The 25,135-nt window shown below is 37.3% G+C and overlaps 1 protein-coding gene across 1 annotated transcript in view; it reads right to left on the reverse strand.

The window, feature by feature from the left end:
- Positions 1-287: 287 nt before the first annotated feature.
- The window catches only part of VAT1L (vesicle amine transport 1-like), a 56,263-nt gene continuing 31,415 nt past the window's right edge, over positions 288-25,135 (reverse strand). The window contains exons 8-9 of the mRNA XM_010296781.1: positions 2,956-3,039; positions 288-874 (exon numbers count right to left, since the gene is read on the reverse strand). Of these exons, the coding sequence (XP_010295083.1) occupies positions 776-874; positions 2,956-3,039 (183 nt within the window). The 3' untranslated portion in view covers positions 288-775. The remainder of the gene's footprint in view (positions 875-2,955; positions 3,040-25,135) is intronic.

A 25,135-nucleotide genomic window follows, 5' to 3' on the forward strand; every position in this document is an offset into this window, starting at 1 on the left:
TTCTGGATCTAAAAAGAGTGTTTCACTGACCTTGTTCGTTCTCTGTAATGTACGGGATGATAGCTCAGATCAACAGGAAAGCATGATAGTTGGCACTCTGAATTAAGTGTTTAATTGCTGGTGCTGATGACTAATGGGATTATACAATACTTATTAAAGTCTCTCAATTAATGATTTCTTCAACAATTTCAGATTCCACAGTTCTCAATGAGGTATTTTTTAAAATGAAGATAGGATTGCTTATAAAATGATAAAGCATGACTGAGGAAAATGAAAACTCATCTTTTTTGCAACTTTTATCTGTGGTTCATAAAAGGAAAACTATTTTAACACTGAAAATCCACAAACTTAAAATCCTCCCTCCAGTTACTAGAATCTTCCAGACAGCAAGTGGGGACTTTTTTTTGTTACTGTTTCCAACTTGCAAAAAAAAGCCCAAACGCCCCCAAATAACTTGATGCAAAATGTTGGAATTTGCATGAGAAAGATGCCCATCTAAAATTACACAGTAAGTTAATAAGGCTTTTGAACTGGAACAGAAAAATCCATGGGACTCCTACAGGGAAATCGGGTATTACACAGGAATGTCGTAATACTGCACTGGATGAGAATGGCACTTGAGTTCAAAACAACAATGATCAACAGCTCATAGCTCAGCTGACTGCAGACAAATACAACACACACTGTACTACAGCATTTGTTCACTGATGCACAGAATAGATTTCCCAGTCTTGTTCCCTTCTACTTCATCAATCTTTCTCCACCACCTCTGCTGTTACTGGATGAATGGCATGCGCTCTTTATTCTCATTGTCCCCTTCATGGTCTTCTTCCTCTTCTCCGGCCTCACTTGTTTCTGTGCTGTCGTTGGCCATCTGTAGGATGAAGGATGAAGAACATCAGAGCACCTTTCACATTGTTTTATTCATTCTTATTTCAGTTTGATTAATTTGATAAAGTGACTTTAAAAAGGAAAGAAGACATGGTTGCAACATGAAAATAAACATTCTGTCTGTGCAAAACTTTTGCTGGCACTGCACTGCTTCCAGCTAAAATTGTGGGCTGTTCCCTCACAGCTTACAGCTGAATTACGTAACAGAAAGCTGCTGACGGTTGCACAAGCAGACTGATCTGTGCACTTGTAGCAAACTGATACTAAGGCTGTCAGATAGGAAATACAGCAGATCAGGCAGTTTACAGCATGTGTGAGACCTCTGGTTTACAGCTCCTTCTGTATCTGCCCTTCTAGAAACAGGTAACCCTGGATGCTATCCATTAATGCCAGCTAATGGATAGCATCTGGTCCTGCACGAGGCATAGTGTCGTGAAAACTCAGAGAGCAACTGTTCTATATAAAAGACTATGAAACTTTATAGAGCGGTGGATATGCAGATGCTGGCAGAATATACCCATGACAGAGTGCAAATCTTGGATCACACAGGAGCGGGGAGAAACTGCATTTCCATGTTTTATTGAAGTTGCCTGTACAGGTAGTAGGCAGTTGCAGAAATTTGTAGTTCAGGATGGCATCTAAGGAGCGTGTCATGTTTTTTCATGTGAGAATATTTATTACAAGCTGTGTAAAGGTGCAAGACCCTCCTGTACTTCACCTTGTCAGTTTGACTTGTCTCTGGAGGCACAAGAGTCTGGTTAACAGGACAGGCAGTAGTGTTTAACAGCATAGACTAGTGTGACTCAATTTTCTTATATACAAATACTACCTCTTTTAAGACACAAGAAGATTCTTGTATTAGCCTATGACTGTTTCAAAACCAACTAAGCAAGGGACCCATTTACTTTTTAAAGAGAAATGCAGTTACATTATACCTTCCGTGTTGATTACTAGCCTCTGCTGGAAGTAAAAAAAAAAAAATCTCAAACACAACCTGATTTTAATGGAGAAAAGCAATGCTCTGAAGTTACCCATATTTTTAAATTAACACCTGTTTGTGAAAGTGTGTCAGATTTGTTCTCATCTTCTAACCAATGGCTATTGTGAATGTACAATATCAAGAGAACAGATGGAATAAGTGTATTAATGTTGTGTTAGGGATTCTTGTTTACAGTTTTAAGATGCCATTCAACTACAAAATAATGCCAGTTTCCATGTGTGAGGTCCCAAAAGCCTTCCTTTTCCTTGCAATGATTTTGTATGAGATTTGGGGCCAATTTTAAAGTAAAAGCAAGTAAGAGCCTAACTGTAATTCCAGGTTATTTTCTGTTCTTTCAAAACAGGAGATAACTCAGGTCTGAAAGCAGACTTCATACATCATCATTGATTTGAAGTCAGTTTTTCATTATCTTCTTTACTACTCTTTCCTACATCATCAGTGAATGTTTAGGCAGGAGCCTGACTTTCATTTACTACTGCTCTCTGTCATGTTTCAGTACCATGTTAAGTGCTTCAAATCCAGTGGACCAGAGCTCCATCATAACTATCTTTCTTCACAACATTTCTAGAAGGAAGTATTTCAATATTATACTTCACATGTTATAGTAGAAGTAGAAGAAATTCCTACCAAAGGTAGGGAATGTATAGGAATCAGAAAACACCTTTACAGTGGTACACTGAAGTAGTATTGACTGTGTCTTCTTCTGTTCAATCCATTTATTCTTACTAATACAGGAATTTTGTATTACATGAAATGTCTGTTTTCAATCACAGGGGCAGAAATAGATGTGGCAGTTTTGCCCTGGTCTAAGACTTACAGACACGTTTTTGGAGAGGCAGATAGCCATTCAGTACAAAAAATTAACTGCTGGGACTCTAGGAATTACAATTGCATTTCACTTTGGGTTAAAAATATAAATTATGATTATTGGTTCTCTTTAGGTGCTATGGATTTAGAAGAAAACAGTATTGAAAAAAAAAATCTTAAGGGACATTTATCCAAAGGTCACTCCCATGCTTCAACTTGTATGACTGTACACCATGTATGTAGTTGTTGGTACTGACCAGGGGAGTGGGTGCTTTCTCCACATCCAGAATTAGTTTTCCTATATTTCCTCGGTCATGGATTCTCTGCATGGCCTCCTTCACCTGAAAGAAAGATAACCTATTGGTAATTTTCAGGCACATACTAATAGAAACCTGAATTCCTTCCTTCCAAAACCAGCAATACATTTAAGGCATACTATGTGCAAGATCATTCAAACAGTTGCTTGAAACAAAATTAATAGTTAAACATTTTTAAAATGAATTTGTAAAGGCTGATTTTTGAATTGGGTTTCAAAAATGGGATGTGAGGCTTGATGACAGTTTCTGAATAGCGTAATACATGCATAATGTTAATGTAGTACAAAAGTAATGGTTACTTGAAGTGAAAAGGGAAATAGAGGCTCAAGGAGTTAATTCTTACAGGTTGTTCTTTGCAGAATATTTATCAAGAAACCCTACTTTCACTGAAAGTATGAAATGTTTTTCTAATTGACCTATGATATTTTTCAATTAATTTCTTTTGCATTCCTATGGAGGGAATGCTGTATCCAGGCAGTAGCTGTGATTAACACAATACTGTCGTTCTCACTGCATAAGCAACTATTTCTTTCCTTCTTTTTTCCACTTTTTTTTTTTAATTTTAAATAAGTAGTGTCCTACAGATATCACTAAGACTCAACATTTAACACCTGGATGCAATTAGCACACATGAGAAAGGAACAGAAACCTCTTCTTACTAATGCGCTGGACAAGAGCTTATTTTGATGTATGAAGTTTCAGCACTCACGAGAGCTCACTGGTGATGTACTGAAATTGTCTGTGCGTTGCAGCATGCAGACCACTGTTAAATCACTGAAAATGGGAAGATGTCAAGAGTTCCCTCACTTTCATTGTGGAAAACTTCAGGAACTTGAAATATACACATAAAGGCTGTTTCATATCCTCATCACACTATTTTTTGCTGGCATAACGGGACATGTTGAAACAAGAAAGAGTTATATGTTAATAGGATCTACCATCTGTGACATAGTTTTATTGAATATTTTAAGAATAATGGCATAGAAGTTTGCAACAATATGCTGACTTGGGAACAGGTGGGTCCCACAGTACATTTAAAAGCCTGAACAGGGGTCCAGGCACCTAAGATCATTACTGAATGTCTAATACAGAAGGAGGTATGAGATTTTTAAAGATACTAAGCAAATACAGCTTTCAACTTCCTATTAAACTTAATGGATGCTGGGCACAAAATGTCTTTACCATCTGTCAGCCTGACTTTGAAAGCTGACTGCAATGAACTCAATATCACAACCTTTATTTTGCTAAGTGGTTCCCTTAATTAGTAAATACCAGACTCAAAAAAACCCTGTTAGAGCAAAAGAAAAATTGCACTGCAAAACAGAATGACTTTCTAACTTAGGGCATATCTGTAAATTAATCCTGGAAAACACAATCTTATGAATCCCACTGGATAGAAAGTTGACCTCGAAACGTAGTCCACAAAATCACAGTAACTTTTATGAAGTTATCTTACAGCATAAACAATACCTAACTATCCTATAAGACTTGTTCTGCACTACAGACAATATTTAAGAATATCCAACAAAGACGCTGAAGAAGAAGCAGCTGTAGTATTTTTTATGACTCTTATTAGCCAAATCAAGCTTTTAGGAATCTATAGCACAGCATAAATAACCAATGTAGATGTGACAGAATTGGAGAAATCGGCAAACACACTTGCCTGTCCATTGAAATTTATTACCAGCACATCATGTGGAAAGCAGGGCATGCAACATTTATTTTAATTTGTACCATATCGTATGTAGCAAGGCAAATTTGAGAAAATGTGCTTTCCCTGCATTTTGCACATGCACAGTATCAAATTAATACTCTGGAGAAAGGTTCAGGAGTTGTTTCCAGGACACTTGTAAGTACCTTTCAAATGCAAACAGCAGGCAGAGGCAAAGGGAACAATAAAACTTACAACAATAATAGTGGCTATGGAATCCAGATGGAACTATTAAAATACATTAAAAAAATGGAAAAAAGTTTGAAGAGCTGATACAACATCTGTATATTTTAGTGTTATTTGCAACTTACCCAGTTAGTCAAATTCTGTACTAGCACAATGCCATTCAGTACGCTATGTCTGAGCTAAGAGACCATGAGCTATTTTATAAATGAGTAATTTTTATGTTTATGGCTGCTAACAGTCCACTTTAACAGTCCATTTATTCAACCAAGACTGCAACTACTTGTTTCCCAAGATGCCTGAATGTTAAAACTGTTCCCTCTTATACTATAGAGGGCAGAGAGCATTAAAAACCTTTGCTATGCAAGTATGGTTAAGGCTTAAGCTGTTCTATGCAGGCTACACAAAAGCATTCACTTTTTAATGTGAACATTTAAGCGCTGCGTATAGTCTGCCTTTTGCAGACTATGGTATGGAGCTTAGGCTAAGTCAGTGCCTGAGTGTTTGCACGTTACCAATGAAGACAGTGAATCACTCCACACTTGGTTAAAATCAGACCCAGGTTTAACTGGTAGTACAGTGAGGCATGTGGAAATCCTGGAACTTATTGGAGGTTCTCTGAAGTGGTTGAAGTTTGATTCAACATAAATATCCTTTCCAGTAGCAAGGATCAAAAGATTTCCCCCTCTTACAGAATCATGTCCCTAAATTGCTTTTCACCAATTATTCTATATTGGTTGCTATTTGTTTTTGTCAGCTCAAATCCAAGTAAATGCTTCTAATGTACTTTTGTTTATATGGACGAGTTAGTTGAATTTCTTCTTGTGCAGTATCATAAGCAGACAACTCTTGGACTGGAAATAGTGCATGGGAGTGTTTACTAATATAAAGAGTTTCCATTGGAATAAAGGACACAAATTCTGTTGGCTTTTCTTTGCTTTCAGTATAGCTCAGCCCTTAAAGGGTTTGTGTCTAAACTAATGCTGAACTACAGATCTAAGCCTTGAGATGCCCCAGATTGACACGGTATGTATCACAGAGCTCTGCACTGGAATCAGAACTATATTTACACATTAGTGGACAATTAGAAAATGCTTCCACTTTCCATGTTATTTATGTAAGGAAAGCTGGCTATCCAGTTACTGAAAAACAAGATAGACCCAGAATGCTGCACAGCTGTGCACTGTCTGATGAATCCAACATAAGCCCTCCTAGGCAGCAGTAGAGGAAAACGATTAATAGCAAAGGAGAAATAAAAGGAATCCCAATTTTGCCTTTTCCCTCAAGCACAGCTGCATTAATTCGTACCTAAGTTTGACATACTGTTTTTAAGCATACTCTAGAGCAGAATTGCCTTCCCCTATCTGTGCAGTCTAGTGGAAAAGTATAACAAACACAACAAAAGGACCTTTCTAACCTAGTTTGAAACAATTTGCATTTGCTTTAGGGAATATGCTTTTATAATTGGAAAAACAATTTTGATCAAGTGTATTTCTCCTATTCCTTTCAGCTCTACAGATGGTAGAGTCATGGATATGTTATCATATATCCTTTTTCAAGTGTTTTTCAGCAATGACAGTGAATCTGGAATTAAGATGACCTATGCAATAACGAGGTCATCTGTAAAACAAAAAACATGGTCTAGAAAGACAAAACCAATGTACTGCAAGGTCCTTTACAAGTAATGCTTACTATGACCTCTGAGAAATATTCAAATTCTCATTTTCCCCCATAACTCCCCTTGTGCTGCAGATTCCCTGAACCTTCCACAAGCCACTTCCTTATACCACCCTGCTGGACCCAAGCAGAGAGGCAAGGAATATAAGATATATAGAGCTTAGTTGGGAACATACAGAACCATTGCACTGTGTTAGCATTATAGGCAAAATTGAGCAGCTTTAACATGTCTTAGAAAATTTTAATCTATTAACACACACACTTGCACATTTAAAGAGGTGTTATGCTACCAATGCTATCAACAGAATTCCTCAAAGAAGTCTTGCTACAAACACAGGATAAAAAAATTACAAAGCTGGCAAAGAAGCCCTGTTGTGAAAAAGCCTATTCAAGTGTATTTTCCTGAGGGAACGTTATGGTTGGGATCTCAGAGCTTCTCTTGGATCAGAGCCATTTCTGTCCATCTGTATTGTGTATTGTACCGAGAAGAGCAACAATTACTGTCAATAGGCCTTGGTAGGAGAGTAAGGGCAGACATGCCTTCATATTACTGGTCAGAGAATGTTCTAGAAGAGGTTTCATGACAGCTGTGTTCTCTGGAATTATAAAGTCTGACAGCTGTACTGAACCCTCTCCGACACCACTGTAGTGTCTCTCTTGGGATACTCCTCAAAAGGACCAAGAACTTTGGATATGGTGTCATCTTTAAAATTCCTTATTCTGCTTCAAAGAGACTCATCTTCTCCAGCCTCAAATCTTTTCAAAATCAAGCCAAGCCACTTATCTTAATCAACAATGGTAATTTTCAGAATACTGTTTAATACTTTAATCTCCTACCAGACTAGATTTTCTTCATCTTCAAAAACAAGCTGTAACAATGAGGCCCCTCTAACAATTTTTATACAGAGAAGTATTGCAGAAAGTTAGTGTTTTTAAAATTCTGCATACAAACTAAAACAGAAAAGACAGTAAAAATCAAGTTGACCAGACACACTGGGTTCTAGATTCAAGGGACAGATATATGCCTTGTCTTTCTACTTTCAAACATCTGAGCACTACAGGCTTTCAAAGACAATGCAGATAATGATGTACACTAAAGAATAGGATTTTTGAAATTCTAACAATGGATAAATCTGGAATTCAATGTGGGTCTAACAGACTTTTAAAACCTGGATTGAGAAAGCTCAATAGTTGTTCCTCTCAATGAGAACTTTGACAATAACTGGCTGTGCCAATAGTTGTTTGCAAATTCAGAAATGATGCCACACCTAGGGTAATGGCATGCAACATTCTGCTCAACTTTCCTTCACTGATTAAAAATTAAAATTGTTGAATATTACAATCCTGTCCAGTTCATACAAGAGCAACACAAAGAAACCAACAGGAAAATCTCAGCACATCTCAGGACAATGCTTAGACTAGACAGGTGTATGCATTTTGGGGTACTCTGTGTGGTTTGGGTGAGTGTTTATTTCTCTGCTTTGTGATGGGGAAAAGATCAGTCTGGTCTTTACTTTGTGGGTTTTTTTTAAAAGATATCTTTCCAAAGGAGCAGGTTGTTAAAATGATTCATTCAGTGTTGCTGGTTCTATTGGATTGGGGGAATTTGGTATCATTTTAGAAGGAATGATTATGTACCTTGAAATTACTGATATTTAGGTCTTGATGCTACTTATTAACAAAATAAGCCAAAAAAGAAGACAGAAAAATTAAATAATTTTTAAGTTGTTCTGTTGAATTTTAAAATAGTATCTTTTTGTTGTCATGGCCACAAAGGGAATGTTTTCAACTAGGTTGTAGCTCACAGAGATGCTTATATAGTCTCAGCTTAACAAAACAACTAATTTACTAGTATCACATTAGTTCTAGAGATTGCTGAAGAGAAATAGCATGGTATTACAAATACAAAAGATTTCCTGTTCCTTGTAGCAATGATATACTAAATTGATTTAGTATCTCTAAAAGAAAGACATATTCCTTTAGCTAATACCTCATGGCAGACCATATGCAAAGTTTTTATTTCACTGAAAGCAAAAGAGAATATACTACAGTAACAGCCATTAATTATTTTTCTCTGCTGAATACAACAGCAGTGTATGCGCTGGGAACATGGTATGATTTTATTGTAGCCATTTGGTCATAAGTGAGCTGATAGCAGTTCTAATTTAAAATTAAGTACAAGCTTGCATAAAAAAAGAGAAAAACAAAAATTATTTTGGTTTCTTACTAGCATTTCTAAAACAGTAATGTACTAATAACAGCAGACTACTAATACTGCAACTAAGAAACAAGCTCTTTTAGGAATCACATTATATCCACAAATGACTTATATAAGATTAATGAAGTGCTCTTCATTAAGTCAGCACTCCTGCCTAATTTGCAATACATTTTTATGTGGGAAATACATGTAAAAAAAGCACAAAATTAAGCATGTCATTACCTGTAACCACTCAGACTGGAAAAAAGATCTTCATACTGAAATTAAAAATAGCAACCACAACATATTTTTTTAGTCAAATAATTTCTGCAAATCTAAAGTCATTAAAAACAAGGTAAATTCCAAACAGAGCAAGCAACATAATACGCTTTCAGATTTCAGACATTATATTTGGATATTTGCAGCAAGCTTCTGATTATATTGGTTTTCTATAGCTTTTGATGGGAGCGTGTAAAAACACTCCATTTTAAATTGACTAAAAGACTTTTTTTCCTGAAATGCATCTTGTACATTTGCCTTAGTACTAGTATTTTTCCTATGTTCTCCTTCGATTTTTTTCTTATTGTTCTTAGCACGTTTTTTTTTTCCCCAGGTGAAATTAGTAACTTGGACAGATCTCTTGCCTGGCTTTTCATCTTAAGTCATTCATTTCAGGTCTCCACCTCTACTGTCCTGGTAGTCACGGCACTGATCTTTCAATTTGCTGAAGGCTGCAACTGAAGCGCGGAGTGCAGTGCCTTACAGGAGACCTCTTATGATTTAAGAGATCTTGGATCTCCATTACAGACCAAGCTTGCAAAGTGTACTGAGACCATGATTACTTTGGCAAGTTCCTGAATAGAGATTTTTCCTGGATGTAAGTCCAACTCTTTATAAATAATATATGCCTGAAACAAACAATTATGCTTCAACTTTGTATTGCTATAGTCAAGCCTCCACTTATTTATCCATTTTACTTCAAACTAATTTGTTGGCTGTTCTGCATTTGAAATCAAGAGCCAACAGTAATCTCTACTGAGGCATTCATAAATGCTTGATGACATTCAGTGCAACTTCATTTTGTTGTTAGAATATAGCAAAAGCAGTCTACTGCCTTATAAATATAGGAAAAGTTAAATGGAAAATATATTTCTAATTATCTGTTGCACCATTTCACAGTGTGAAAGATAAATGCAGCCTGCCTAAGAAACGGATGCTATTTTCAAGCCTTTGGATATTATTTTAAGCATAATGATCCATTTCTGTATTTGGCTCTTATAAGGAACCAATCTCAGGAGTAAAATAAAAGACTGCAAACTTGGAACACTAAACTGCTTATGTAACACACTGGGGGCTTTAGGCCCATGTTAGTAATATGAAAGTTTAGTAGAGAGAAACAATGAAGGCAACATGCCATGGAAAAACTTCCTAGTGTGAATGTCAAAACATAATGCTTTCATCCTACACGAAGCTGTTCACTCAGTAACATAATGAATTTTATCTTTTCTTTTTTTTTTTTTTTGGTGAAGTTATACATTTACTTCAGGGAAAAAAATGTAATTGAAAGACAGTGGTGCAATAGAAGAGTGGATAGTCTTTTAACTCCATGAGGCTGAATGCAGTTTGTTGCACAAACTGCCATCTACAGATTAGTTTCATTTTTGCAGATGACCTCTTTACCCCTGTCAGCTAAGGCAGGTTTATTGGATGGTGGCAGAGGACTGTGTACTTTCTTTTCCTGGGCCCCTCTGGTGATAGTGGGTTTCCCTGAGGTATATGAAAGGATTTCTCCTTATAATAAAGGAATCCTTCATTCCCCTGTTTGGTGAATTAGGCTGTAGTATGAAAGGCTAAAGAATCTTACCCCAAGGTTGCAAATTTAGTCTAAGCCAGAAGTGAAATTAGTTCAATTATCTAAACGTAATCTGTCAAACTCACCAATCGTTCTAATGCTGTACCATCATGTGTTGTCAAAAAGGTGATCAGCACCCAAATAAAGGGAATGTCCCTCACCCTCCAGAAGGGCACAGTGGAACAGAGCATCCTTAAGTTTATGATCTACAATTGTAATTTTCCCTCTCATTAGTTCCACACTTTTAGGTTCAATATTGCTGTTTATTTTCACACATTATCTCAGAGAATCACCTTTTGTCCTCTGTTTACACACTGAAAACATCTAAGCCTTCCAGCGTGTCAAGATGGTTCCCCTCTAGCCCTATTGAAATAATCCCCTCATCCATTGAAACCTGTGCTGCAAAGATCACCCCAAAGTCTTACTTTTCCAGCTATGTCCCTTCCCTCCTTAATCCTTCAGCTGATTCTTCAGACTAAAAGCGAGGACGTACATAGCAACATTTACTCTCTGCATTTGGCCATCAATCCAAGCCTTTTCTGCCCACATCACCTCCTATGAGCACTTTCACGCAGTATTATTTTAAGCACCTGCACAATTTTTCCTGTGGTGCATTTACACATGAGAGAGAGTCCAACAAAGACATCTCCAAAGCTGGTGCTTTAGTGCATCTTTACAGTAATCCCCAAAATGGCAATGTCACTACATCCCTCAAATTCTTATTAAGTCTCTTTTGGTGTGTATACGGGAGGCTGAAAGCAGCTGATTATTTGAAAAGCAGCAGCCATAGTCATATAACAGTTACCCTGTGCTCCTCCACTTACTGGATCATACCATGTGATGCTCTTGGACAGTTTTTGAAGTAGAGACTGTGTCTTCTTAGGGGTGGGGGTTCTGTTGACATGATACACATAGCCAAGTGCGCTCATCACAGGTGTAGCACACAGAAACAGTAACAGCACCGTTTAACCATCCATCATTGTACAGCCAGTTTCATACAGAAGTAAAAACAGGTGGAACAAAGCATTTTGCAACAGCAAAATACCTTTATCCTGAGGCTCTCGTATTTCTGTTTCTCCAAAGAATATGGGGAGAAAGGAGAGAGCACCCATTCAGCCTGCTTAACCATCAGAAACAGAATCATGTCTTTTCTCAAAGGTTTTGTTTGTTTGTTTTAACTGTATTGTCGATAAAAGATCTTTTAAGTTCAGGAGAGAAAGAAATAGCAGTAACGTAGGGGCCAAATACAAGAAATGCAGAAGCTAGCGAAGGGATTTAGATAATTGTCTAAACATACAGACAGGTGCTAGAACTTAAAATGAGAAGCCTTGGTTCAGAAATAGGTTGGAAAAGACAAAGAAATACAGATTTTCTCATGGGATCTAATACTCTGTGCTCTTTGGTTTGGTATTGCTGTGCAGAGCAGATCCAAAATCTACCTTGTAGTGCTATTGTGAGATTCAGTAGATGTTGGAAAGTGCATAACAGCTACTTTTTGAGGAGCATTTGGAATATTCTGTGTAAATAAACAAATTGCACTCCCTGTTCCACTGCTGTGACTTCCCCGACATCACTAGGCTTCATATGAATGAGAAAAGCAGGTACTGGGAAAGGAGAAAAGTCTCAGTTGATAAAGAAATACTAGTAGTGTTCAAGAGGCTTCAATTAATCAAACCTACATTCTGTAAATAAATGTTATCCTTCAAACGTGGTTTTTACACAGTTCAGCACTTTCTGATCACTCCTCAATCTTGGCATGAACCTTCCATCAGGAGAATTCAGTATTTCCTTATGAAAGCTGAGAGAGCTTCCTCCTATTACCCTTGCCCTAGCCCTCTATATGGGGCTAAATCAAGGACAAGTTTAGCTTCTGCATTACTTGCGTGCAGGCATGCTCTGACAGAGAGAAGAGGAGAGCATTCCTTACCAATAATTAAATTCCCCTCTTGCTCGCTGCCGTGTGTCTGAGAAGCCTGCAACTGCATCATGCCTGCAAAATCACATGGACCGGATCTCCATGGTGATAGTGTCATGAGGTATGCAAACATCAGCTGGCTGGTCAAGGTTACTTTGGCAACCCAAGTGTCACAGGTAATGATCCAAATCTTGTTCAGATTTATGAAAGAATAATCTGAATTAAAAACTTGCCTGTTTTTCATTCTAGGGCTGGTTCTGTTCTGTTGCTGTTCATAACAGCCACTATTTCAATGAGCCCCAAGCTGTCTCCATTAGAATTACAAACACTAATATCAATAATATTTATTTAAGCATCGTTTGTATACAGTAATGAAGAAAAAGATGCATACTGCAGTCTATTCTAGCTGAGATACTGCATAAACAAAGCTTTAATACTGTAGCTTTCATTAGTGCCATGAGGCAATATGATTTTTATTATCAGAGTCACTGCTGTGGTGTATTATAAAGCTATGTTGTCTTTAACATGTCTTGTGAGCTGCATTATAATCGCAGATGCTCTTCTTAGGCCAGGAAAAGAGTTTTATTTCATGTCATCGGCATATGTGGCTTCTAAAACTGAACACAGCACTCCATACAAAGAAAAACCATGTTGTCTCTGTCTTCTGGGTTATGCCTGTTTAGCTTTGGTCTGTGGAAGGGAGGAAACTCAAGAAACCAAGGACAACTGTTTCGTAGCTTGCTGGCAGCTCTGGAGGGAACTGAACTGGTATACTGTTCCATGTAGATTTCGCCAGGGCATAAGGGCACAGGAAGTATAGAGCAAAAGTAAATCTCCCTTTTAGGCTACATTTGCCACAGCCCTGTTACGTGGCTTGGGCTAAGAGAAGGGACAGGACACGGGTCCCTGGATATCCTGCAACATACACGCAGTCACTGGGCCCCTTTGCACTGACTGTGTCCTTCTACTCTCAAAACTGACAGCTGTCAAAATGTAGTCTTACGGCTTTGCTGGCATATTTCCTCCTCGTTAATCTTGAAATGTCTCTCTCATATGCAATATAATTTAGTGGAGTAATATTTCATTGAGAAACATGCTGACTTTTTTTAAAGATTTTTTTTTTCAATGAGTTTGCAATACTTTCCTTTCTCAGTCTAAGTCTTCTGTACAAGCTTTTGTAGAAAAGCAGTTTGCCTGGGTGTGATTACTGACAATTACCCCACCACAGACGCAGTTATTTGGACCTTTTTGCTGGTAGGGATTATTTCCCTTGGGAGCAATGGAATAACCTGTATTGACCACAACACACTTCCAAAGGAATGATCTGCATTCATGACAGGAATATTTTCCTTGCACTGTGCAGCAGAATAGCTAGCAGAAAAGTGCTTCTAGTATTTAATTGACCTAACTGCTGTGACAAAATCCTCCAATTATCTGTTTGCATGGGAGCTGGGTATATGGGAGGCTGGCAAACCCACATCTGCAATTGGCCTGGGTTATCCTCTCTTTTCCGGCCTGATTCTCCTCTTACCTACACCATTAACTCTGAAGAGACCTCTCAAACTCTCTTTGTTCTCCTGGAGGCTGAGGATATGCACCATCTTGCAAGACAGATGGAAAAGCAGTATAATATTTACAGGATTTTGCATAGGCTCTAAACCTGCCCATGGTCATGCCGAAATCAATCACTGAGCATACGCAAGAAGACACATCAAACTCAGGGTATCTGAGGCACAATTTTCATAAACACCTACTGGAAAAAAAAAAGTGCATTGGGAAAACATGGATACAATCCAAATCAACTGCTGAAGTGTTAAAAAGTTAGTATCATTAGCAATGACTTTGAACTGGTTAGAGCATTTTAGATACAGCAGTAGAAAAATAACTTGGGTCATGGAGTCTATTTCCTTGCTGTGAAGCTAACATGTCATCCTGCTAGTATCTGTGAAATCAAAAATTATTTTATCCAACTCACCTGTTTATGCTCTGTTAGGCTGAGCTTTTGCACCAATGGTTTTTCCTGCATACATGCAAACAGAAAGTACTTTTTAAACCCCTTTCATTCCTCCATTGCTATTCACAGCTGCAAACAGCAGCTCGGGCCTCTATTCCCTTCTGTCTGGCAGTGAAGAGAGACCTTTTCTCTGGAATACCTTTTAGCCTCACTGTATGTTGCCATGGCAGCAAGACTAAAACCAGACCCAAGATGAAAAAAATGTCAAAGGAATAAAAACTGACGCTACAGGCAGATTCTGACTCCTCAGCTACCAAAGATATCTATTAAGTTACACATCTTTTAGATACAGCGCTACAGCTGCAGAACTGTGCTGTTTTCACTCTTCCCTTATTCCTATAAGCTCCTGCTGACGTCAATGAGTATTTGTTTTGCCTCAGTGAAATTCAAAGAAAAAGAGATTTAAAGCCTTGTAATTACAGAATAACTGAGCCAAATCTTGCCAGCTTTTACTTACAGAGTCAACAGGGATAAAGCAGAAAAAAGGCAGAACCAATATCAAATTAAATATTTAGAAGTACTAAACAGCAGTGCGTAGATTATCAATATGGTGAGAGCTTTCTTACATGGTAAAAGAGGAGAAAAGACCTTGAAGTTTTATCCATCTACACAGAGAATTCCAGCCAGTTATGACAGCTCAGTGCTATTCAGCACTTCGACAGTTAAAGACTAGCATTTTGGTTAAGTGCTATAGAAAGAACATCTCTATAAAACTATGTGTATTACCTTAGAAAAACCTGCACAGAGTGCGAAGGACAGCTATTTTTCATTTAAGCTGGCGCAGCACAGCACAGTTTTTCTCATTATCACTTGTTATTAACATAAGCTTAAAGAAAAAGGGATTTTTTTCTGCGTTAATATGGGAAATAATTACCTTTTTACTTTCAAAGTCAAGGGTTGTTTCTGAAGGGTAGATATTTGGTGAAGAAACCCCTGGAACACACTTGAGCAGAAATGCAACATCTTGTGACTCAGGACGAAGCTCTAAGGATTCTGTGCTGGAATTTCTTTTAGAGCAGCAACAAAACCAAAACTCCTGGACCCAAATCTTCTGCAGCACTCTGCCCAGTCAGTAGCACAATACAATCACATTGACTCTATATTGAGATTAACCAGTCTGAAGATGAGCACAGTGTTGTGTGGAAGGGATATAGAACTATTGTGATAAAGTTAAGAAGTTCCTCAAATCCACTGACCAAAGTGGGATCCCTCCTACATCACACTTCTGGTTGCCGCTATATACTTGGGAGCCACTGACTCCCAGCTGCTGCCCAAGTCTTTGGGATTGCTGGTAGAAATTACAATTCATACGAGGAAGATGGCCACGAGTAGGGGAGCTCAGAACTGGTCACCTTTTGGCACCACCTCTTGGCACCATTCTGAGCAATAATGAATTATATAGTAAGTTGAAGCCAACTGTGCACGCATGGATGCCCCAGACACTCCTGAACCTGGGGGTATTCAAAAGTGTAGTGGTTCAGATTCCACTCCAGTGAGTCTGGTTTGGTCCGCAGCTGCAGCTCTTACACTGGGGAAAATTCTTTGGCTGCAAAGGAGTTTTGGCAGTTGCAGGCAAAAGGAACAGGCCCTCTGTATTTGGTTAAGATGCAGCAGTCTCCTGCCTAAATTGAATCAATATATAATGTTCAGTTTGGTGTATTCCTGTATTCCATCACAGTCCGTTATAACAATTTATGGCAGGAAATAAAGTTTATGACATTCATCACTATGCAATAAAAAAAAGACATTTTATGTTGTTATTGACTACCAAGCTCCATGACATCGGTTTCTAAACTCTTGCCTCAGCAATGTTGCCTTGTGATCTCTTTGAAAAAAGTGTTTGGAGAAAAAAATGCACCAACCCACAAGTATGTCCCATTTGTTCTCCTTCACAGAAGCATGCTCTAATACAGTGTCATTACACTCTCCCCCTCCTTCACCCCCAGAACACGCAGACTTAATTACAAGCACACCGCTTTGCGTAGCGTTGTATTGTTGTCTTTCTAATTGTAACGCCTAGACTGCAGAAGGTGAATGTTGTTGACTTCCTCTGCACAGCCTTACAGCAGCAACACTGTCTGGTTACTCCTCTGCAGGAATCTGGCAGACAGAGATCTCTCTTCACACACAAGTGAAAGATCAGACAGCGTTTCTGGAACTATACTATTTCACAGCCATACGAGAACTCAAAGTCTGAAATACTTCCACAGCCACAGCCTTTCACACAGACTGTCTAGACACTTGCAGGACACTATTTAAAGACAGAAGAATCTTTTCTTTGACGCCATATTCTGAATGGCCTCTGAGCTAACTAGCTGCAAGGTGTTCCAAGTCAATCCATGTCTTAACTCTGCCTCTGGGCAAATGGGCACCCAACAAACCACTTTGCAAGACATTAGGCAATGCTTGAACATGTGTTTATCAAGAAGCGATGCCAATCCTACCATGTTTTTGTACATGTATGCAGTTACACCAGACTATAAATGCAATACCAAAGACTAGGCTCTTTTCTGCAGGGACTCTGCTTCATCTGATCAACACTTGGGACTGTGGGGCCTCAATTCCTGAGGCTTCCAGGCCCATCAGACTTTACCTTAATGGAAGTGTTAAACCTTCACAGTGACAGCACCTGTTGTTCCAGACTCATGGATAATTTTTGTGGGTGTAACCCTGCTTCACTGTATGGCTATGAGCAAAACATTTGAATTACATGCCATGGTTTCTTTGTCTCTACAACACCACTAAATATTTACGTAGTTCATAGGAATACCGCTTTGTGTTAGTGCATCAGTCAGGTGTCCCTTTAAACCACACCACAGCTTTAGTGTACAGGCTATTACAATTTTCAGCATTCCATTTAATTATTATTTAATTATTCCAGAAAGCTCTCCTCTTTGTCTTGCAGTAATAAGGGTTGCTGACTGTGCCGTGCTTTTTTCTATGTCTTGAACCTTGTAATAAAATCTTGCCTCATGAAAACACGTGCTCCTTTCTCTACCCTTCCCAAACAGCAGGTGATTTTTTTGGAAGTCAAGCACAAAACCTGTGACCAACATGACTTCTGCCACTGTAACTTTTCATCACATCTTCTAAACAATTCAAGTGAGTCAGATATTTTTACTCCCAAAGACCTTCTATTACATATTCCTCAGACCTTTCCTTGAGCCCTATTTTAAGCTTTAATATGGGATCTTAAAGTCAGTAATATAAAATTAGAAATTCCTGTACTACCTGTCTGCTTATCCCAAGGAACTTTAAGTCCTCCTTTATTGTTACTATGGAGAAGAAATTGTGCTGTATTCCAGAACTACTATTCCAAACCATGGGAACTAAACTTATTGGTTACAAAATACAGTAAGCATTCAGTCTTCCAGATAATAAAAGACGTAATCATTAAAAAGTCTTGACACTATCATTGCCAAAGTCTGAGAAGCTTTATACACAAATCCACCAACTAGGTTCAGATTACAAGAGCACATTAATATTGTGTCTTTGAAAAAATTTTCTGTGTTCTTTCTTAACAATGGATTCTCTCCAATAAAATCCATCCTTAATCAGTTAACCAATTCTGTAAATTCTTGAAACTCATCAAGGTAAATCCCAAAGGTCTCTAAAGATCCAAATGAGAAAATATTTCTCTCTTGATTTCTTGGGGTTTTTTTTTTGTTTGTTTGTTTGTTTGTTTCACAAAGTAGTATCATGAGGATTGTAAATCTAATTATTTGTAAGCCATCATGATATTTTTCTGATTATTCAAGAAGCTGTCAGATCTTACCTTTGGGTGCCACTCCGTAACTTCATTAAAACTATACTTAAACAAAAACAACCAACATATTAAATTGTAATACAGTTGTAATGTTAGAGGGAATGATTCATCCTTATCCTCAGTTTGAGCTACATCAGTTTACAGTAAGATTGAAATTGTTCATGTAGGTAAGATGAAAGGTATTTGAATTTATCTTGTTCACTAGTTGACAGTTTTACAATATATTTTGCAGTCCTATTTGCTTTATTACTTAATATTTATCCCAGCACTGTTAGAGAATGTCTCATTCTAAGCCTATGTTAAAGACCTTAACTCCACGTAAGTATTGTACAAATGTGATTGCTATAAAAATTGATTTAGTTTACGAGTAGCTTAATGTTCATGTGAGAATACTCATTCAGTTTAGCATTACTTCGTATCGACTAAAATCAAATTGCTATGTAATTGGCAGCAGGGAAGCTAAAGCAGAAGTATTCATGTGATAGCTGAATCAGTGATGTTCTGAGACAGTTTTTAATCTAATTCAATTAAACCTGCATGTGTAGATGCACCAAGAAGAGCCAACTGCATGTATACTAGCTACAATAATTCAGGAAAATAGGCAAGAACTTTAATAACACAGATTGCGCTAGCCCTAGGCTAATGTAGGCTTAACTGTAGGAACTCTTAGAATTACACTGGATGTTTCCTTCAAATTGAAGGAAAATACCTAGCATTGTGTTAATTCTGCTAAAGAATTGAAAGGTTATACCCTTTTTCCTCAGGAAGCTTTAAGATCTTTAAGATATTTTACCCAGGACATAACCACAGCATATAATAGAAAATAACAGGTTCTCCTCAAGTTTGTTGGTATTTGATGATGGTAGGGAATTCACTTTTACACAACCTTACTCTACTAAACCAAATGCATTTAAACAAAGATTTAGAGCTGCCTGTGATGTGCAAGGCTTTATTTCTTATAGATATGGCCCACATTTTCAAATGTGTGAGCTTATCAAAGCCTGAACTTTGATAACCAAACCAGCACATTCAGTAAAATCTTAACAGTGGAAAACCAGTTGTTCATTTGACATGTAATCTTAAATTACATTGCTTCCTTTCAGTATTGTTTTCTCCAAGTCAGTGATCGCAACATACAGATTTGCCCTACAAAATATCTTTGTGTTTGATCATTCACAGCAGGCTAACGTATATGTAGGAACCTTTTAGTATCGACAATGTATCTGCTTTGCTGCCTTCATATTAATTCATATCATTATCTGTAATGAGCAATAATATCATTACTAAACTGCAATACTGTATAAAACTCTCAATTATCACATTAAATTTGGATTATATTATGCGAAGAGATGCCTTTATGCCCAAGAGTAACTTTACTTTTACATCTCATCAGTATTTAAAACGATTGAAAAGAATAAATGAGCCATTTTCATTAGGTGAGAACGTTTATCTTGATTAATGGTTGTTATGCACTAAATAAAGTGTTATTTTGGATACAATCATTGCATCTTGTTCAGGGTAAAATTATGTAAACCAGAAAAGTAAACTTTCTTCCAACTAACATTCCCCACTATACTTAGAAAAGGAAAATTTAATCATAGGATGAATTAGTGTTGTAGAATGTTATAAAATCTTAAAGCTTTAAGACTTTAAAAAAAATCACACAACAGGGAATTTTGGATAATTAAAAAAAATCCAATTCAGAACAGACTAATAATCAGGTGGCATCAGAACAGAGTTGTACATAGTGTGTGCTGCTACTACTACTGAGTAAGTGCCCATGACCAGTAACTTTCACAGCCTTTGGGGACACTGCATGAGTGTCTTTGTGAACCCTAAGAGTGGGCTGAAAGTACAACCTGGAAGATGCTAGTTTCCACTGACTGGGATATTCATTCTCTTGCTCTCTAGAGAGTAATGAATTGATCCATGTTGTAATGAGCCAGTAATGAATCTCAAGGTGTGTAAGGTAGGACTCAAACATGTAGTACGTTGACTCATAAACTTTAATACTCATTCAGCTGTCCTTCCTAATTACAATCACTACCAGCAATGGATCATCTGGTTAATATGTAGAAGATTATCTACATAAAACTACAAAATTTTCTTATCTACAGTCTTGTAGATAAGAAAATAATAAGTGCTTTTTTTGGGGTTATTGGCAAAATTGTATGAACTAGAACACAAAACTTGTCTCTTCTTTGCAATAAAGAGAATCTAGTAACCTAATTAGACTATTAGTATGAAAATAAAAAAAGTTGAAAACAACAATCCAAGAGATTAATTTTCTGCTACATCTTATGAGATTAGCTGCTGAGACAAACTTGGTTTTGCTGATGGAACTAATAAATTCACTTTTCTTTGGCTATTGTTACATAGATACACTGATAAGCAACGCCCAGGAGAAGAGCTAGAATGTTCACGTTAGAAAGGCATTTCTAAAACAAAAAAGGCCCAGTGAATTTCATTTACCAGAGCTCTGTGTCTACTGACAACTAAACATCCCTCTACTATAGCTAAAAGCTTATGTCAGTGTTATCTCTTTATAGGCCAAGCACCCAAAATCCCCAAAAGCAGAAAAGTGTGAGCTAGAATACACAGCAGAAACGCAGAAGGCATAGTATCTACTGATCTTTCTCACCACAGTAATTTTGCAGTCTCTGAAAGCATCTCATTCCCTTCCGCTCTATTAACCTTTCTGCTCACTGTCAGTCATGGCAATTGGCCACAGGTACCAATGCTGCCAATGTAGGTCCATTTCATCTAAATGATGCTATCACATCTAAATATATAGAGAGATTTTCCTTATTCTAATCTCCCACTCCCTTTTGATTGTTTAGTGACTCCTTAGATGGCTTTCTAGGCATTCATCAATTAATGAAGTATTAGAGTTATAGATTACAGCCAGAAAAAAAAACCCAAAATAACTAGTCTGACTTCTTGCAAATCAAGAGGCCAAAACCTCATCCAAAATCATCAGGGATCTCTTTCCAGTCTGAAAATATGAAGGTTTCAAAGGTAGAAGGAATCTGAATTATTTGTATTCTGTATTGTGCCAGACATACAGGATGACATCTCTCAGCATTACCAAGTAGACGTCATTATTTCTATCTCATTTTTAAAAAAAATCCTTAGCACATGAGAAAATAGGTCTTTTTAAATTTGAACTGAGACCAAAAAAAAGTTTCTGAGAGAATGAAAACAATCACCAGGAATTGTTAACACAAACCTCAGATTTCTCCTTCATGATACCCTGGGAGAAAGGCTGAATTTCTCGCATTAGCAGCCCCTGCCAGTTCAAGTTGAACAACCCAGAGCTTTCTTTCTGAACCAGTCAACTAATTAACAAAGAAGCGTGAGTGGAATTTTTTTGACACAGAGGATAATCCTAGCTTGCATTCACAGGCTCTGTGGCTTAAAACTACATGTGCTAATAGTGCATAGCACAAGAATAAAATAGCATCTAAATGTGCCTTAAAAAACTTAGTTTCTAATAGTTTCCCCTAGTACCTGCTATTTATCTAGTATCTTTCATTTATGGCATCCAATAGTTATTTCTTTGAGTGACAGAAAACACTCACTGATCCAAATCTTAAGAATTCCTTGCCAGTTAGTGGTACTACCAACGCTGTGGAACAGGAGATAAAGTAAACTTTCTTTTAGAATCCATTTAAAATTATTTCTGCTGGTGGATGTAAAATATTGGCACATATTTAATCAACCTGCCTACAAGACTGGAGAATAAAGGCAGACGTTTCATTGCATTATCATCAGGTAGAAATAAAAAGGAATGGATTGAAGCACGTTTGGATCAAGGGTATAAAAGCAAGTAGCTTTTGTTCTCTAATACTTCACGAAGAGTCTAGAAATTGTTTCTGAATAGGGAAATGACTCCATGAAACCCCATTTTCCTGACTCTTCAGAACAGCTTAAATTCCATGACACAAACAGTAAAATTAAAGTGTAAACCAAACATGTTAGAGTCAAACATTCAAGATAAATACAGAAGAAATATACTTTATCTCCCGGAGTTATGCACACACATTGGTGTTTTTAAAGGTGTCCTTGATGTCTAAAGTATATCCCCTCTGCTTTGGTAAAGCTTTCCCTAGCAAGGTCTCTGGTTATTTTCCTGCAAGGGTACAGTATCACCATATCAGTTCCATACATAAGGAATGTGTGACAATTTATTACTTAAAAGCTAGATAATATATTCCAGTAAGCAGACTCTGGTAACATAATGCTTCATCACAGTAATTAATCAGCAGCTTGCTGCATGTAATAGGTTTGTTCTTACTTTTTCTAATAAAAGACAAACCAGTTTTTTCCCCACATACAATCTCCTGTTGCTAATTCAATTAACTGGAAGCATGTGACTAGTTTATCTTTAACAGTGCACACTTTCTTGAGTGGAATCTATCAAGGCTTCATATATTATTTTCCTGCCTATTTCCCCCCGCCCTCACATTATCCATCAGGAACCAAGTCTACATGTTGTTTTCCTTCAGCCTGCCATTACAGAAAGCCTTTATCTCTGTGGCACACCAGGGCAAACAGGAATGACAATCTGTCCCGACCCAGAAACACGTATCATGACTCACCACTGCACTTTCAACTTCCAGTGTCTCATGCCTTCTAGAAAAGCATTTTCTGCCTGTGTATCTCCATAACTAATTAATTCTTAGCAGAGGGCTTACTAAGTAGATTAGAAAAGCACTGTAGCTGCGGGCTGTATTTATGTTAATTGAGAGAGGTTTAGTCTCACACTAGTCAGCTTCTAACCTTTGTAACAGCAATATTTGAACACAGAATCAATGTTCATCAGAAATACTGCCAAAATACTTTTCCATGTCTGCTATTTCATTCCAAAACATTAAGATACCATTCCCCTGAACGGAAACAGCTTACTGAAATTTGGTAGAACACATACCATTCTGAGATTAGAGCCCCCAACAAATGCTCAATCAAAGGCTCGCAGAGATGCTGAGACACAGACATCTCTTTTGTTATTTATCTATTAAATGAATCTTATAGCATGAATATTCTCAGCATGCACAAAGGAACATTCTGAAGACTCTGGATGGCAAAATTGTTTAAACACAGGTATTCAGCTGGCAGGACGACACAGACCAGGGGTTTGGCTGTTGGAGACCAGAACTAGAAATTAGAGATTTTTCAGGCCGATCCATGATCTTTACACTAACATGCTGCATGGCACCAGGCAAGTGAAGATATTCATCATCTCTTTTGTTATTTATCTATTAAACGAATCTTATAGCATGAATATTCTCAGCATGCACAAAGGAACATTCTGAAGACTCTGGATGGCAAAATTGTTTAAACACAGGTATTCAGCTGGCAGGACTAGACAAAACAAGCTAGATTTCAGAAGCTGTAAAGAAAATAAAAGAAAGCACAGAGATGAAATGAATTACTTGTTTAATTAAATTCCATTCATGTAGCTTGACTTTCATGCAGTGTTTATGAATAATATATGGCAATTGAAAATAATTGACTTCTGCTTACATACTTAACAGACTTAACAAGTGAAGTCTGAGTTTCCTAAAACAGCTCATTTACTCAACCTGATTTTGTGATAATCATAGCTAATGTCATGTATCTATCTGAGGCCTTTTTATGGAGCCACAGTGCCTATATCTAAGTCTTGTCTTGCTTCTTTCTATCTCACTCTTAATAAAATCATATTACATCAACAGTGTGTGAAGCCAAAGAGACTACTGGGATATGCCATCACTTGCTGATACGGGTAGGAAGGGTAGACTGAATTATGAAGTCCTATTAAATGCATTAAATGGGGAAGAAATGTAAATGAAATTATATAGGCATTTAGCAGAAACTTAATAATTCATGTAAGAGCAGCGAGGATCCCATAATCAGGTATGCATAAAGTTTTAGAGGGAAAAAACTGCAAGACCTAATTAATCTCCAGTACTTTCAAAATATGTTTTATTCCTCTAAGCATATGGCACTGAACCTATTAGGAGTTTTAATTAATATTTGCTTCAGATAAGCATCTTGAATTCTTTGCAAAGTTTTATTAAAAATCACCTTACTCATGGCTCAATTTTCATTTATTTAGAACTTGTGTTCATTACATTAAAAGCTAGTGACGTAAAATTTAAGTGGAATAGCTTTCCCCTTACTCTTCCCAAAATATGAAAGATATTTTGGCCTATAATTTGTATATAATTTGATCGTGAACATAGAAAAGCTACCCTGAATTATTCAGGTTTTGCTTCTCAGTCTGCTTTCCCCACATCTCTATTTTGAAACCTGTTACATCAGTAAGACATAGCTCCTCGCATTTTTGTAAGCTTTGATATCTGCATGAAGTTTGTATTAAACATGTTGTGTTAGACTTGTTTGTATACAGAGAAACAACAATGATGTACAGATAAAACATTTAAATTTACTTTGAACTACAGATATTTATTTTACACAGTCAAAGGGAACAGAATCTCACACATAGGAAGAACAAAGAGAGTCCTAAGGCAGCATCACAAGACAGTATATATGCGCAGCTAATACCTGTAAATCAGGAAAGCAGTTCATGAGCAACTGCAAATGAAGTACTGTCAAAGAAATATTTGCAGCATCAAAACAAGCAGACTCTGCACTGTAATGCTAAAGGACCAATCATAGAAAAGGAAACGCTGATATGCTCGTGGGAGTTTTCACAGAATGAGTTATATTTCCCTCTTTCTACAATGTAATACTGCAAAGTAAATTGTTTTACGCTTATGGAAAAATTATTCTCTTCTGTATTTCAAGGTGGATTATTGCT

This window comes from Phaethon lepturus, unplaced genomic scaffold (genome assembly GCF_000687285.1).
Source record: "Phaethon lepturus isolate BGI_N335 unplaced genomic scaffold, ASM68728v1 scaffold11781, whole genome shotgun sequence".
Taxonomy (NCBI): Eukaryota; Metazoa; Chordata; class Aves; order Phaethontiformes; family Phaethontidae; genus Phaethon; species Phaethon lepturus.